Source organism: Cebus imitator, unplaced genomic scaffold (genome assembly GCF_001604975.1).
Source record: "Cebus imitator isolate Cc_AM_T3 unplaced genomic scaffold, Cebus_imitator-1.0 Scaffold117, whole genome shotgun sequence".
NCBI lineage: Eukaryota > Metazoa > Chordata > Mammalia > Primates > Cebidae > Cebus > Cebus imitator.
In genome coordinates this window covers 3,277,847-3,293,647 of record NW_016107432.1, presented here as the reverse complement: position 1 = coordinate 3,293,647, position 15,801 = coordinate 3,277,847, and the positions used below count along the sequence as shown (strand labels likewise).

The 15,801-nt window shown below is 58.0% G+C and overlaps 1 protein-coding gene across 4 annotated transcripts in view; it reads right to left on the bottom strand.

The window, feature by feature from the left end:
• Positions 1 to 1,039: 1,039 nt before the first annotated feature.
• Positions 1,040 to 15,801, bottom strand: part of UVSSA (UV stimulated scaffold protein A) — a 42,492-nt gene continuing 27,730 nt past the window's right edge. For 2 of the 4 annotated variants that reach the window (XM_017538973.2, XM_017538975.2), the window contains exons 9-15: positions 13,043 to 13,187; positions 12,385 to 12,519; positions 8,154 to 8,337; positions 7,446 to 7,554; positions 5,399 to 5,518; positions 4,529 to 4,703; positions 1,040 to 2,641 (exon numbers count right to left, since the gene is read on the bottom strand). In XM_017538973.2, coding sequence (XP_017394462.1) covers positions 2,548 to 2,641; positions 4,529 to 4,703; positions 5,399 to 5,518; positions 7,446 to 7,554; positions 8,154 to 8,337; positions 12,385 to 12,519; positions 13,043 to 13,187 — 962 coding nt within the window. In that variant the 3' untranslated portion in view covers positions 1,040 to 2,547. The remainder of the gene's footprint in view (positions 2,642 to 4,528; positions 4,704 to 5,398; positions 5,519 to 7,445; positions 7,555 to 8,153; positions 8,338 to 12,384; positions 12,520 to 13,042; positions 13,188 to 15,801) is intronic. The other 2 variants (XM_017538977.2, XM_017538976.2) reach the window with 1 other exon arrangement.

Below are 15,801 nucleotides of genomic sequence, written 5' to 3'. Positions count from 1 at the left end.
GTAAATTCCACCAAATGTTTAAATAATTAACAACAATCTTTCACAGCTCTTCCAAAAAATAAGAGGGGAGGGAGCACTTTTCACCTCAGTCTCTGAGGTCAGTATTGACGTGGCTCAACCCAGACAAGGACATCACAAGACTACAGACCAACATCCCTCCTCAACACAGACGCAAAATCCTAGCAAAGCAATCCAGCAGCACAGAGAAAGGGCATACACCATGAACAAGCAGAATTTATCCCATTAACACAAGGTCGGTTCAACATATGAGAACAATGTAACATACCACCTCACCAGAATAAAGGACAAGAATCATACTATCATTTCAACAGACGGAGAAAAAGGACAAAATTCAACCCTTTATGACAAAAACACTCAACAAGCTAGGAGCAGAATGTACCTTCTTCAACCTGACAGAGAGCATCACACTCAAGGGTGAAAGACTGAGAGCTTCCCACTGAGATCAGGGGTAAGAAAAGGATGCTTGCTCTCACCACATCTATTCAACACTGTCCTGGAGGTACTAACCAGAGCAATTAGGTCAGAGAAACAAAAGAAATCCAGACCAGAAAGAAAGCTGTTTGCAGATGACATGATTCTGTGTATGGAAAATCTGAGGGAACACAAAACTGATTAGAATAAACAAGTTCAGCAAGGAATGCAGGATACAAGATCAATATACAAAGTCAGTTGTACTTCTACATATTAGCAATGACCAGTCCCAAGATGGAATCCAGAGAAAAAATAAACTTACAATTGCTTTTATAAATGCAATTTATAATCCTTTAATAATTTATAATTGCATTTATAATCCTTTTGGTTACAAACCAAAAAGAATAAAACACTTATGAGTAAATTTAACAAAATAAGTGTAAGACTTATATACTGAAAACAAAATACTGTTGAAATCAACTTTAAAAGACCCAAGTAAATGCAAAGATAGTCAGAAGCTCATGACTCAAAAGATTTAACATTAAGATGCAATACATCCCAAAGCAATCTCCAGATTTAATGCAGTTCCTATCAAAATCTCAGCTGCTTTTTTTTTTTTTTTTTTTTAAGAAACTGATGAGCAGACCCTAAAATTCATTTGGAAATGCATGGTATGCAGAGTAGTCAATCAACCTTGAAACAGAACAAAGGAAAACTGACCGATGCACTGTGGTGCTGGCGTAAGGCTAAACAGGTCAATGGGATAAAGTGCCCAGAAATAAACCTGTATCTTTTCGGTCAAGTGATTATCAATAAGGGTGCCAAGATAATTCAATAGGGAAAAATAATGTTTCCAACGAACGGTGCATGTGGGATATCCACATGCAGAAGAATACGGGCTCTTACACCACACACAAAGCCTAATTCACAGCGGGCCAAGATCGACACCTAAGAGCTGAAATTATACATGCTTCTTAGAAGCCAGGTGCAAATCTCTGATTCCGGATTGGGCAATGGCTGCCAAGATGTGACAGTAAAAACACAAGCAACAAAAGAGAAAAAACAGATTAAACTGCTGGACTTCATCAAAATTAACTTTTGTGCTTCAGTGGACACTATCCAGAAAGTAAAATGACAGTATGGAAGAAAGTTTGTGCGAGTCACATGAGGATCTAGTATTCACGATATACAGAACTCGTGGCCAGGGGCGGTGGCTCATGCCTGCAATCCCAACCATTTGGGAGACTGAAGCAGGAGGATCGCTTGAGGCTAGGAGTTTGAGACCACACTGGGCAACACAGTGAGACCTCCTCTCTACAAAAAATTTAAAAAATTAGACAAGTGTTGTGGCGTGTGCCTGTAGTCGCAGCTACTTGGGAGGCTGATGAGGGAGGATGGCTTGAGCCCAGGAGTCTGTGGTTGCAGTGAGCTATGACTGCACCACTGCACTCAGCCTGGGTAAGGGTGAAAGCCCATCTCTAAAAGAAAAAAAAAAAAAAAGCTGCTACAACTCAAGACAGACAATTCAATTACAAATAGGAAAAAGATTTGAATAGGCTCCTCTCCAAAGAAGACATACGAGTGGCCAGGAGGCACGTGAGAACATGCTCGGTATCAGTCTTTAGCACACAAAAGACCACACGTTGTATGAAAAGGCACAACCAGAAACAGAAGCAGGTGAGTGAATGGTTTCCTAGCCTTGGTGTTTGCGTTAAAAACAGCATTTGCACAGAAGTGGGCTTCCTCAGAGCTCCTCTGACCGGTGGCCTCCTGGCTGGGCATGCGGGCTCTGAAGGCACAGCTGCGCGCACTTTCTGCCCCACCACAGGCACTGGCCCCACAAGAACTCTCGGGCGCCCTCTGGGAACAGGCTCACTGCCCAGGTTCACATCTCCAGGCTCAAGGGCCTCTTCTGCAAGGCCAGACCCGTCAGCAGATGGTGCTGGACCCCACAGCAGCAGAGAGCCCCACCTTCAGGGCATTTTAATACGACTTCTTTACATCAAACACAGTAATAGACATAGCATGGTCACTGCCCAGACCCATGCCCACTCTGGTGTCCTAAGGCACTGGCAGAGGGAGAAGAGGTGCTGAGGGTGCCCTGGGCCCAGCTCTCTAATTCAGTGCATAGTTGAACTGGTTTGAAAACTTCTCGTGCTTCTTCTGGTCCATCCGGTTCATGGCTGCAACTACCCTCCGGACAGCTGCCCTGTGGGAAAAAGAGGTAACACGTGACCTGGGAGGTTCCCCCAGGGGCCTGGGCTCCCAGTAGGGGAGTCACCAGGGTTAAGCACTGGTCCTGGGGCGGCAACTGCCCTCAGACACTGACAGACTTCCTGCAGCTGCCACCTTCAGAGACAGATGGTCACTGGTCCCTTGGCCTGTCCCAAGACAGACAGGCTTGGAAAGGGCCACCCCAGGTCCCAGTGCTGGGGTCTGAGGTGGGTGGTTCTGCATGGTGAAGGTGGCCCCACCCCACCTTGGCACTTCTCCCGTGGCCTCCCATACTCCAGGATGAGGGCCCCCTTGGCCTCCCAGGGAACGGCACTGCAGGAGATGCAGCCAGGAGGTGTCAGGGCAGCCCTGCCCGCTGCTGCACACATGGGTTGGAAACGCGGGGCCATGGCTGCGACGGGGAAGGCGCGGGACAAGGTGTGTTGTGTGGGCAGCTCAGGTGCTGTGGCGCACAAGGGTCTGGAACCAGCAGGGCCTGAGGCCACAATGTGGCGATGCTGCCACTCAACTGCAGCCCCTGTGGGACTGCCAGGAACTGCTATGGGGCCCCTCAAGGCAGGGTTCACCCTGCGGTCACCCCGGGTACTTTCTGCAGGGAGGGCTTTGGGCTACACAGCTACTGTGAAAAGCAAGCTCCTGCCATGGGCTTTGCTGTCCCCATGAGTCATGAGGAGCCCAGCACAGGACCCTTGGCTACTCTTCCTCCTGGGCGTCAGCACACAGGCTTGCCTCTGCCCCTGCTGAGCCACAGGAAAACAAGCCTCACCCTGAGCTACCAGGGGCCAAGCACCCTGGATGGCTGGCAGACATGATGGGTCCAGCCCTGTGCCAGGGGCCCCAGTCAGCCTCTCTGCAGCCCACACCAGCACCACTGCCCCACCCAAGCAAGACTGTGGATGCACTGCCCACCAGCCCAGGGGAAGCTGTCTGGGTGTGGTGAAGGCACCTTCCCACCCTCCCGAGCCCACTCAGGAGGGTGCACGGTCATGCTGGCCAGGACGCGCCTCTTCTGCTCCCTGCACTTAGCACCTTCCACGTGTGTCCAAGAGTGGTCTCTGGGACGGCGACGGGTGGGGGCCACTATATTGGCACTTCCAGACAAACCTGCGCCAGCAGGGACTTGGCACAGCTTCGGGAGGGGCTCAACAGTCTCAGGTGCTTCTAAACAAGCACTCTCAATTTTCTCCGGGAAAGCAAGGCAATGAGAAGAGAGAAACACAGTGCCCTGCAAGTGGCTGGTGCCTCAGGTGACAGGCCGCACGCAGGGGCGCCAGGCTGTGCCCCAGGAGACAGGTCGCACACGGGGGCGCCGGGCTGGGGGACTTCGCACTCTGGCCCTGCCAAGGCCTCACCAGGCTGCAGAGACACCAGGCCAGCCTCCCAGAGTCAGTGCTCAGAGCCGCCACACCGGGGTGGGCTCTGCTGGGGCTGATGCATAGACCTCCGTTCTGCCAGTCTTTGCAGTCACTGCCCTCCCCGAAGTCACCACTGCAGAAATATGCAGGCGCTGACCTGGGGCACAGCCAGGCAAGGGCGAGATCAGGGGCTCACTCTGCACCAGCAGAAGCCTGGGTCCTGGCACGGCTTCCCCAGGAATCGAGGATGGTGGTGCCTGGTGGTCAAGCCCCTCTTATCCCGGGGAGCACTCAGGAGCATTCCTGACCAGACCCGGCCTGCTGCACCTGCTGGCTGGCACTGCCCCTCCCTGGGGAAAGGCCGGGTGGTCACCCAGGGGAACGCACAGCAGGGGAGCTCCTGGAGGCCCCAGGTTCCTGGAATATCCTGGAACTCAGATGGTCCCCCTCGAATACCCTCACTCTGGGGACCGCGTGGTGGGAGGCGACCCAGTAGCCACTCTTACTTGGCGAAGACCTTTCTCCCGATGCGAGCGCGGGCAGTGTCAGCCTGGGCCTTCAGGTTGGTCAGGTGGGGGTACCTCTTCTTCTTCCCCCGGCCTTGCCCGCTGTACCTGGACGAGCCGAGATCCTGCCCCGTGGCTGCCTCCACGTCTCTCATCAGCTCAGGGTCCTGCCATTCTGCAAACAAAGCCCAAGAACTTCAGGAAATGCCTAGCACCAGCCAGAGTCTTGAGGCACCCAGGAGGGCTCTTGGTCTCGTTCTGATGGGGGGCCAGGCCAGCTTGCCCATGCCCATACCCTGGCACCAGTGGGCCCGAGAGGATGCTCTGTGCTGGCAACTCGCATTCCCTAAGCAGCAGGCTGAGGAGGGCAGGCACGCAGGCCACCGTGCGGTGAAGGTGGCACAGAGCTAGTTCCCACCGCCCTGCACCCCCACAGGCCCCTGCAGCCTACAGAGGTGGGAGCTGGGCCTGGGCCCAGAGGCCACTCCTAGGGCCATGGACCCATGGACCTCCAAGGCTGGAAGGCACCCAAGGCCAGCAGTCGGCAGGTTGGCGCCATACGAAAGCTCCTTCCCTGCCTGCAGGCTGGACTGCGCGCCGCTGGGCCAACTGTGGCCCTGCTGGACACGCCTGCTGCTGGGGAGGTGCATGCGGCAGAGCTGGGCCGAGCATGACGGTCGGCAAAGAGCTTTTCTTTCCAGTTGGTCTCAAGATGACCTGGCCGCGGGCCTCGAAATGCCTAGTGGGTTCTCCTAGATGGAACTGCCCTTCCCAAGCAAGCCAGGCACTGTCTGCTTGAGGCCCTGTGGCAGTGAGGGGACACAAATGTCCCCAGCCCACTGAGCAGCCTTGCAGGCTGAGAGCACCCACCGCATAGTGGCACCAAGGCCCTCGAGGTTCGGAGGCCCAGGCTTCCTGTGGGGTTCCTCATACAAGGCAGTGGTGGGCATCCACCAGGTGTCGTGCTGGTCGGGCTCAGGAAGGCCACCCCTGACAGGATCATGATGGCAGAGGGACTTACAGACAACCCTGGCTCACAGAAAGGGGGCTAGGCACCGATGGTCTGAGGCACCCGCTCCTGCAGACAGGACCCCACGAGCTGGGCCAGTGGGGCCAGGCCACAGGGGCACATCCCCAGAGGGATGCCTGTGCCTCAGATGGATGGCCTGGCCTCCCCAAGCGGATTCTTTGAAGTGAAGGAATACAGGGCCCACAATTCAGATACAGGAACGATTAATCCAAGATTAAGGAAAACTGTCCAAACAGTTTATCTCCCAGTAATAAGAAAGCGTCACAGTTTAGGAACCCAGTGAATGGAGCAATTGTTTAAACACAACGAAAAAGCGCCGGCACCCAGTAGAGATGGAGCGAGCGTCTCAGTGAAATGAAGGAGCAATTTAAAAGCCTTTGAGGAAAATCAATAGATGCTGGGGCCGCACGGCCTTCCTGGGCGCTGACGGGCCTGCAGCACCACGCACATTGTCACTGAGGTTAGCGCCAGGGAAAGGAAAATTGCCCCGTGCGCAAGGGAGGCGGGGATCAATACTGTAGTTAGTAAAGAGATGCTATTTCACATCTGACTGGCCAGCGCCGGCCGCAGCCCACGGCCTGATACCTGTTTGTTAACAAGTCACCAAGGGCTGGAAAACCAGATACTCTTCAGGGTTGACACAAAAAATAGGCACTTAATTTGCTCCTGAGTGTGGGCCACCAGGGAAGGCCTGGCCTGGAGATTAGCAGGTCAGGCCCCTCCCCAGCGCCCAGGCCAAGCCGCTGCCTCTGGGCGTCAGGCTGCATTCAACACCTGCCTCTCATGACCGGAGAGCAAGATGCCAGGAGCCATGGCAGAGACAGCCTGGAAGGGACGCTGGGCCCCAGCACTGCTCTTCAAGACAAGGTGTGACCCCCGCTTTGGGCCAGGTCCAGGCCTCAGGCGCTGTCACTCCAAAAAGGAGCGAGGCTGTGTAGCAGGGGGGGCTCACACCTGTACTCCCAGCATTGTGGGAGGCTGAGGCAGGAGAATCGCCCAAGACCAAGAGTTCAAGACCAGCCTGGGCAATACGGCACCATCCCCCCTCTACTAAAATAAAAATACAAAAATGAAGCATGGTGGCATGTAATTCCAGCTACTCAGGAAGCTGAGGCAGGAGGATTGCTCAAACCTGGGAGGCCATAATTGCGCCACTGCACTCCAGCCTGGATGAATAGAGAGACCCTGCCTCCAAAAAAATTAAAAATAAGATTTAAGAGTTAAAATAAGATTTAAAAAGTAAGAGAGAGGGAGCCCAAAGCTGCCAGGACCTCCAAAAACCAACCTTCCCTGGAAAGCAGATACGCACCTCTGCCAGGGTGAGGCAGGGCGGGCGCATGGGCCCCGCTGTTGGGGCAGTGCTGCTCCACAGTGGGCTTGCTGTCCAGGGCCTCTGGCACCTGCACTCCTGACACCACAGCAGGTGCCTAGACAGTGGCCACATGCCTTCTGGACAGAGCTGTGGCAACCTGCACACCGAGGCAGGTGCAGGGCACTGCGGAGGCCAGAGGGCTTCCTGGAAGGCACTCTGGGCTCAGTGTGATCACTTCTCTCGCCTCGAGGCCTTCACCTGCCTGAAAACACGACGAGGAAGCAGAACCCAGCCACATAGACGGCACCTGTGGCTTCGGGGCCCTGGGTGCCCACCTGCTGGTCGGGGTCTCATGAACATGTGGCTCCCCCTTAAGCTGGAGCATCCCCTAGAACCCCCAAACCCAGGACGCTTGGTCAGCTCCCCTCCGGATTCTACCAACTAGGACTGAGGGTTGTGTAAGCACCGCAGACCACGCTGGCAGAGCAGGTGCTCCGTGACTCCGCAGACACAACCCGGGCAGCCGGAGGCAGTGCCTCCCGTGGCGCCCGCCCCGCCCACCTGCCCAGACATACCCGGGCGCTCCTGCTTTTGCCGCTGCTGCTGCTGCTCCCGGGCCCTCTCCTCCGGGTCGAGTGGCTGTCCCTCGTCGTCCCTTGGAATGATCTTCCCATGGAAAGGGCACTGCAGAGCAAGGACACAGTGGCTGTGAGCAGAAAGGGGAGGAGGGGGTTCCGCTCGCCTTGACCACTGCCCCCTTCAAGCACAAACAGCTACCAGGGAGGGTGGCCTCTTAGGGCCAAAGTGTGCATAACACCGGAATCGCACACCCCTCAGGGGAGGGCGTCCTGAGCACCGCAGGGACAGGGAGATGGCTCTGTCCTCCCTCACACCAGCCTGGCCATAGTGACTACCTCCCTGCACCATGCCCAGTTGCCAGGCTGGAAACTGCTCTGGCCCCCCGGCCTCTCCTCACTTCTGAGGAGCCCAGCCCTGCACAGCAACCATGGAGGACACCGTGCGTCTTGGCCCCTGGAGAGTTCGCCAAGCCACATGCCCAGCTGTTGGGCTACAGGGTCCTGGTCAGAAGCCTCTGGACACCGTCTTCTGACAGCCACAACGAAGCAGTTTCTGCCCACCATGGACCAGCCCCTTCCATGGGATTCCCAGTACTCACAAGCATCCTGACCCAGGGCCGGGGCAGGTGGGGCTCGGCACCCCTCTGGCTGCCCACCCTGGTTCCCCCAGACCCCCCCCACTCCGCCCTCAGGCCCTGGTCTCACCTTCAGCCGGTCTTGGCGCTCACAGAGCCGACCGTCTGGCCTCAGGGCGCGGCACCGGTGCTGCACTGGCTTGAACGTCCCCGCAAAAGTGATGTGGCGGCTGTGGAGCATCTCGGAGACGTCGGCGTTGACCACTTCCTCCTCCACCTCGCTGGGCTTCCAGAAGCGGTGCTGGGAGTCAGACCTGCAGAGAGAGCCAGAGATCCTCACCGCATCTGCAGGGACCCCAGAAGAGCGTGGCTGGGGTGGTGTAGGCGTGGGGGATGGCCAAACACCACTGCAGCCCAGCCACCCCAATGCTTCGGAGAGCACCACCCGGAAGCAGAACAGTCACTCCCACGTGGGTCTGAATTCTGACTTTGCATGAACCAGCCTCAATCCATGGGGGCAACTGCCACCTGCTGGAGGGGCTCTCCCTGTAGCCCAAGGGTGGCGGTCACTGGGCCCTGAGGCATGAGCTTGAGGGCTGACAGGACGTCCACGTGAAGGTTGTCCTTCCACCACAGGGGCGTGAAGACAGGGCGGCAGCGCACCCAGGAGAAGGAGCACAGACTACTCAGCCCTTGGCAGCACAGAGGGCCGGACGCTGGGGACTGGACTCCACTGTCCCGGGTTTCCCAGGCCTCCCAGGTGTGTCCAGGCCCATGCTCTGCTGTTGTCATCAGCCTGTTTGAAGACGCTTTCCTGCGATGCCACAGAATGGGGAGCTGGGCGTGCTGGCAGTAGAGGACTCCACTCCCGCCCATCTGGATGCCTAGGCAGGGGAGAAGTGACTGAGGGGCCCTCACACAGACCCAGGTGCCCCTGTGCCACCACCAGGCCTCCTTCCAGGGTACACAGCCACGCTTGGGGCCAGCAGGAACTGGGGAGGACAGATGGGCAGTGCCAAGGGCTCCCAGTGATGAGACTGCCCGCTGCCTCCTGACAAGGTGACGGCTGGCTCTGCCCATGGCTCCCAGGTTCCCACGCTCTATGCCCAAGGGTGCTGGAGGAACAGAGCCCAGTATCCCCGCCCTTGCCCTGGGCCGGCAGACAGCAGCACAGCCCAAGGCACAGCCCATGCTAGGGAGAAGGAGGCTCTGCTCCGGGGCCACTGGACCTCACTTCTGCCTCCACCTTGGTCTGGGGTGAGGCTGGGTTGGGATAAGGGGGTCTCACGCTTGCAGGGCCTTCAGGCAGTTAGCGGGTGGGAATGCAGGCACAACGTGCCACCCAGGGCCTTGGCCCCACTACAGGGAGAGGCATCTTGGGCAGAGCCCCAGCAGGATGAGAAGCACCTGGCCATGTGCCCCATAGTCAAGGATACATGTGGCTCCCGAAGGGTGACTGACCACCGGGCCAAACGCCCCCTGCCGCACCAGGAGACGCCCTGTATGAGAAGCAGTGACGAGTTCCGCCACCCAGAACTCCGACAGGACGAAACGCCCTGTGGGTCGCAGAGGGGACACTTAGGAGCCAGCACACCACAGGCTCCACCGCTTCCTACCTATCCAGGAGCAGGAATACTCCCCTCTGCACGCCTTCGCCAAGGCCCAGCAGCTTTTTTTTTTTTTTTTTTTTCCTGAGACGGAGTTTCACTCTTTTTGCCCAGGCTGGAGTGCAGTGGCGTGATCTTGGCTCACTGCAACCTTGGCCTTCCAAGTTCAAGCAATTCTCCTGCCTCAGCCTCATGAGTAGCTGGGATTACAGCAATGTGACACTACGCCTGGCTAATTTTGTATTTTTAGTAGAGACAGGGTTTCTCCACATTGGTCAGGCTGGTCTCAAACTCCCGACTTCAGGTGATCTGCCCACTTCAGTCTCCCAAAGTGCTAGGATTAAAAGTGTGAGCCACTGCATCTGGCCCACCCTTCTTTTTTTTTTGAGACAGTACTTTGTTCTGTCACTCAGGCTGGAGTGCAATGGCTCGATCTTAGCTCACTGCAACCTCCACCTCCCAGGTTCAAGTGATTCTTCTGCCTCAGCCTCCCGAGTACATGCACACACCACCCCGCCCAGCTAATTTTTGTATTTTTAGTAGAGACGGGGTTTTGGCCACGTCGGCCAGGCTTATCTCAAAACTCGTGGCCTCAGGTGACCCGCCCGCCTCGGCCTCCCACGGTGCTGGGATTCCAGGCCTAAGTATCACACCCAGCCGGGACCGCGGCCTCCTGTGTACCAGGCCTCGAAGGGAGGGGTCTTTCCACAGGCTGTGGGGAAAGAGCTGTTTCCAGGGCCTGGGGGTGCCAGTCCCGTCAGCCCGGCCTCCCGCCAGAGATTGGCTCAGCCCTGGCCTCCCAGAGCTGCACTGTCTTACCCCTGAATGAAAGGGATAAGCCCAGGCTTTCTGACGTCCCCAGATGGAGCTGAGAGCTGAAGGGCAGGACCCCTCCTCTTGGTGATGGAATATGGTGTGAGCAGCCCCTGCCATCCTGGCTAGGGGCCAGCCAGGAGTGTGGCCCTCAATTGGCTGTGAGCACACGCGACACCCAGGTGTCAGGTGGTGTCTCCTGCACCAGCCACACACCCCCACCCACGCAGCTGACATGGGCCCTTCCCCAGCCTGGGCCATTCCCATGTGCAGGCCACCATCAAGCTGGCCCCGCACAGGTCTGTAGGCAGGTGGGGGAAACGTGAAACCGTGACCTCGCAGCACCAGGTGGGTGGTGTTGACAGGCCATGCAGGCGCAGCGCGAAGCCAGGCCTGCCCAGCAGGGTCCTGGTGCAATCCAGGACTAACCGGGTCCTCACCCGGAAGCTGTTCAGGTTTCTCACCTGGCGCAACTGCCCAGGGGCTCAGGGCAAAGTCCAGGGTACTGGGGCCAGGCCAGGCAGGCATAAGAGGGGCGTCTGCTTCTAGGTGGAAGCTTTGCCAGGCATCACCTGCCAGGCTCAGAAACCAAGTGCTGGCCTTGGGGCATCCCTGGTGGCAAAGTGTGGCAGGGACGGCTGTTACTTCCTACTTGCCCAGCCCCTCCCTCCCTGCACTGCCACAATCTGGCCCCCACTATGGGCAGCGTCTCTGCAGCCCCGAGGACAGGGCCCTGAGATCTTAGTCCTGAGGAATGAGGCCAGAGTCTGCCTCTCTTACTGTCCTGCCCGCGTGAGCGAGCCCAGCAGAAACCAGGGAACAAGCAGTGGTGGACGACGCACCAGGACAGACAGGTACTTGGGGCCCATTGCTGGGTGTCCAGGAAGAGGCGGTGGCTGCCCTGGACACACAGGGCTCCTCAGGCTGCCCGAGGACCCTTGCATGCTCCCTGTCCCTGCCCCCACTCTCTCCAGAGATTCTGAGGTCGGTGCCTCACAAAGATGAGATGTTCCCACATCACGGTGCGCTTCCCAGCCCTGCAGACCCCACAGCATTAGCTTGTGTGTTTATGGTGTTTGCACAGGGAGCCCAGCCCTTCAAGCTGAGCCATCACAGGTGCTGTGGGGACAGCAATATTCCCTGCATCAAAAGCCAGCCTCTGCCTATGTCACACTGGCCCTGGGTCTTGATGGCAAGGACTGGTGAGAGGCTAGGGTACCCACCACTTCTGTCCCCTAAGGGACATGGGCTCACCTGGGGGGGTGCAGGAGCAGGCTCACCTCCCGTGTGTAGAACTGTCCTGGGGTGGGAGCTGAGGAGGCAGCAGGGGCCCTGCTCCCCCGATAGCCATGCCAGTGAGGTCTGGCAGGGGCTGGAGTACTCAGGTGGCCCTTGAGGCCCAGCAGCCCAGACTTAAGCAGATGATTCCTGTGTACCCCCTTCTGCTGCAGCTCCCCAGAGAAGAGGCCAGTGCGGTGGGGGGTGCCGAGGGGGAAGCGGGCAAGGAGGGCAGCTTCCTGAGGCTCCTTGCAGCACCCCCACCTGAGGTGTGGGCACAGAGTCACCGCAAGCAGCCCTGGTGTGGCAGGAAGCCCCAGCGACGGCAGCTGTGCGGTGGTGAAGTGGGACACACAGCGCAGGCCCTGGGGCCGCCTTTAGGGGAGTGGCTTCTCATCCGGCTGTTCCTGCAGGATAACACCCAAGCTCCAGGGATGCCCCGACACAGCAGCAGAAAGGCTCAGAAAAGCCCTGCTGGGCTCCACAAGCCAGCTCAGCAGGGGAGGCCTACCCATGTCCCTCTAGGCACCCGGAAGGTAGGCAGAGCTGGACAGTGGGGACAGCTTCCTCTAAACCAGGGAGACCTGGCAAGCTGGCAGCACCCTCCCCAGGCAGGGGCCCTGGCTGTGTGCCCTGGTCAACTTCAGACGCCCGGGGACTCACTTGAGGATCTTCCCAGCTGTGGGCAGCTCCTGGCCCCAGTAGTGCAGGTCCACGCCGTAGGGCACCACAGGCGCCCGGGCCCGCTCTGCCGCCAGCTTCTGGGCCTCCTCTGGCTCCAGCAACACTCCGGAGAGGCTACAGGAGCAGACAGGACGTGCTGACTACACGTGTGCTGCAGCCACCCACCTCTGCCTCCCCACCCCCACAGCACGGCTGGGGCCTCGGGTTTGCTCACATGAGCAGTGGCTTCCGCCCGCACAGGGCCTGGGCTTCAGAGCCACTACGGAGGTCCTGTGAGAAGCTGTGGGCCCTAGCCAACTGTGGGCCTCTGGTCTGCAGTCCTTCACCCTGGTACAGGGGTGAGCTGACATCTGCCTCTCAAACCCCAGCCCTGGGGACATCTCTCAGAGGCACGAGCAGTGCCTGGAAGGGGAAGGGTATCTGTTGGCTCAGCCCCACCCAGGCTCCAGCTGATGCTGGCACTGACAAGCCCAAACACGGCACCAGTACTGCTCGCCCAGTCAGGGTGCAGACTCCAGGCTTCCGCCAAGACAGCCAGAGAAGGCCCTTAGCAGCCTATTGAGGCCAGCCAGTGCTCTGGACAGGAGTTGTGGCAGTGCCGGGCAGGGGGCTCAGCACATAGGACATTGGGAGTCACCTGGCAGACGAGGGTCGGGGCAAGTGGTCCTGGAGCCGCCGCAACTGAGCAGCCGCAGAGGTGGGGTCCGACGCCTCCTCGTCCCTCCTCAACCTCATCCGCAAGCCCCGTGCAGCCGGGTCCTTCTCGGGCGTCACCTCCAGCCCTGAAACAAACATGTGTCAACTCCTGCCACCACCCCCACAACTCGCTAGGCACATCCCGCCAGACTGAGCAGAGAGGACGCACCTACACGTCAGCACGCTCGCTCCATCTTCCCATGGTCCTGAACTGGGACCCGCTATCTGACCTCATGGGCAAGGGTGAGGCACAGAGCAGCTCAGGCCACGCTCTGCAGAACACAGCCAGTGGCAAGGGCTCTGGCAGTCCCGGCTAGAGGCCACACTGTTTACACACTGTGCTGCCTGGCTTTGCAGAAGTGCCAGCCTGAGAAAACGGATTCACCAGGCTGTCCAGGAGCTGGGCAGCAGTCAGAGCCCAGGCTGCCCTGCACCCTGTGCCCACAGCCCCAGCAGCTCAGGCTCTGGTGGTGAAATGCAGGCAGCCTGCAGGCCTCCCCAGTCCCCAGGCCCGAGGTGGCAGCCACTTGGTCCTCAAGGAGGAAGAGGCGTGCACCTCCAGACAGGGTTCCAACCCACACCTGGCACCGAGGTAAAATCTAAGATTAGCGGGGATTCCAGCCTGTGTCCCCGAAGAAATGTCTGGGGCTGCGCCACAGCTTCAGCAGGTGCCTATGAGAACCACGGGGGCCGCTGGACCATGGCCCTGGCCCTGGCAACTCCCTCCCACCGGCTGCCAAGCAGAGGCTGAGCTCCAACAAGCACAATGCTGTCCAGAGTGCCCCCTGCAGACGGCCCACCCTGCCACTAGCAAGACAAGGCTATAGCCGCATCTCCACCCCCACAGAGATGACAGGGACAAGGCCACCAGCCTCCGCAGCCCAGCATGCACCCAGAGTCCCCGAGGTGGACAAGGAGATTCTCCAACACTGCTGGGCCCTGACCTGCTTCTCGCCTCCTCCTGTGCCATGGCCTGGACTTGGTTCTCAGGCTGCCCCGTGGGGCTCACCCTGACCGTGATGGCACTGTTCGGTCAGGGCAGGTGCCTGTACTCCCCAGAGGCTGTCTAAGCTGGTGTCCCGGGGCATCGAGATGGCAGAGGGCACAGGAGGTGCCAGGCAGCCTATGGATGAGGACAAAGGGCATCACCCACCTCCCCAAACCTGCTGCAGGAGCAACTACCACCTTACTTGAGCCCTTCCTCCCGTGGGCCTGCCGGTAAGAAAGGGCTCAAGACCCGAGAGGAACCTGGACCGTAGGGAAGCCAGGCTTCTGAAGACAGAAAATGGCCGAGCGAGGCGTCCTGGCTGTGGCGGAATCCACAGGCAGCCCGGGTGAGGAGGCTCGCAGCCCATGCCACACTCCCCAGGAACTACGGACACTGCAGAGACAGAGCGAGAGGCCAGGAAATGGGAAGGGACCCTGAAGACACCTCTACCAAAGACAAAGGGCAAGAAAAAGTAGCAGGTGCAGAGGACTTGCTGGATGGGAGTGAGATGCAGCTGGCAGCGGACAGCTTGAGGGAGGGAGCACAGAGGACTCTGTCCAGAGCTCTGAGGGCTGAGGGGGCACGCACGTTATCAGCATCCTCATCTCTCCTCAAACTCCAGCAGGAGAGAAACAATTGGAGTGCAGAAAACAGCTGAGAAACAATGAGCCACATTTTTCTGGAATTAGAAGGCTCACTCAGAGTCAACGGAGAGAGAGCAAAAACACATTGTTAAAACCCAGAGGTCAGCTTGATTTGGATACAAAGTGTCAATCCTGAGTGAAGGTGTTGCTTGGAGACGATACAGGAAAACCTAAGCACATTACAGCCCAGGAACTGCAACTTGACTGGACTGAAGCTGTATCAGGGAGGGTCCTGCCAAAGGAGATTAGCATTTGAGTCAGTGGGCTGGTGAAGGCAGATCACCCTTAATTGGGTGGGCATCATCTAGTCAGCTGCAGCAAATGTAAAGCAGCAGAAAAACGTGAAGAGACAGGCCTCGCCTCCCAGCCCACGTCTTTCTCATACTCCCAGTGCTTCAGTTTTGACACTCTGACTGGTTCTCCTTTTTCCTTAGCTTACAGACGGTCTACGGTGGGGCCTTGTGGTCGTGTAACTCAGCTGATACTTTCAAAGAAATAAAAATTCTATTGACACCAGCATTTTCAACAGCAACCATGAATGCAAGATCTTAGACGGTCACTTTGGAAGTGCTGAAGGAGAAGTTTCAAGCTCAGAGTTTTATAGTCCACTAAACGATCATTTCTTGTGCAGGTGGAGGACGATGACCTCGTGGAGACAAGTCCTTTTGAGGTTTGCCACATCGAGATCTGCTTTGAAAACACCTTTAGACCCAGGAATCAGAAAGAAAAGGAAGTGCAGGGAGGTGGAGCAAGACGTGGGCAGTGAGCACTGAGACTCCGCCAGAGGCGAGGTGGGAGGCCATGAGTGTCCTGAGACGCGGGAGGTGAGTGCAGAGTTGAGTTGTGGGAGGTGAGACAAAGACGCAGGAAGTGAGACCTGGGAGGTGAGCGCCTGGAAACGCGAGATGTGGGAGGTGAGTGTGAGTGCAGAGACGCGGGAGGTGAGCGCAGAGACGCGGGAGGTGAGCGCAGAGACGCGGGAGGTGAGTGCAGGGAGGTGAGTGCAGACGCAGGAGGTAAGCGCAGAGACGCGGGAGGTGAGCGCAGAGACGCGGGAGGTGAGCGCAG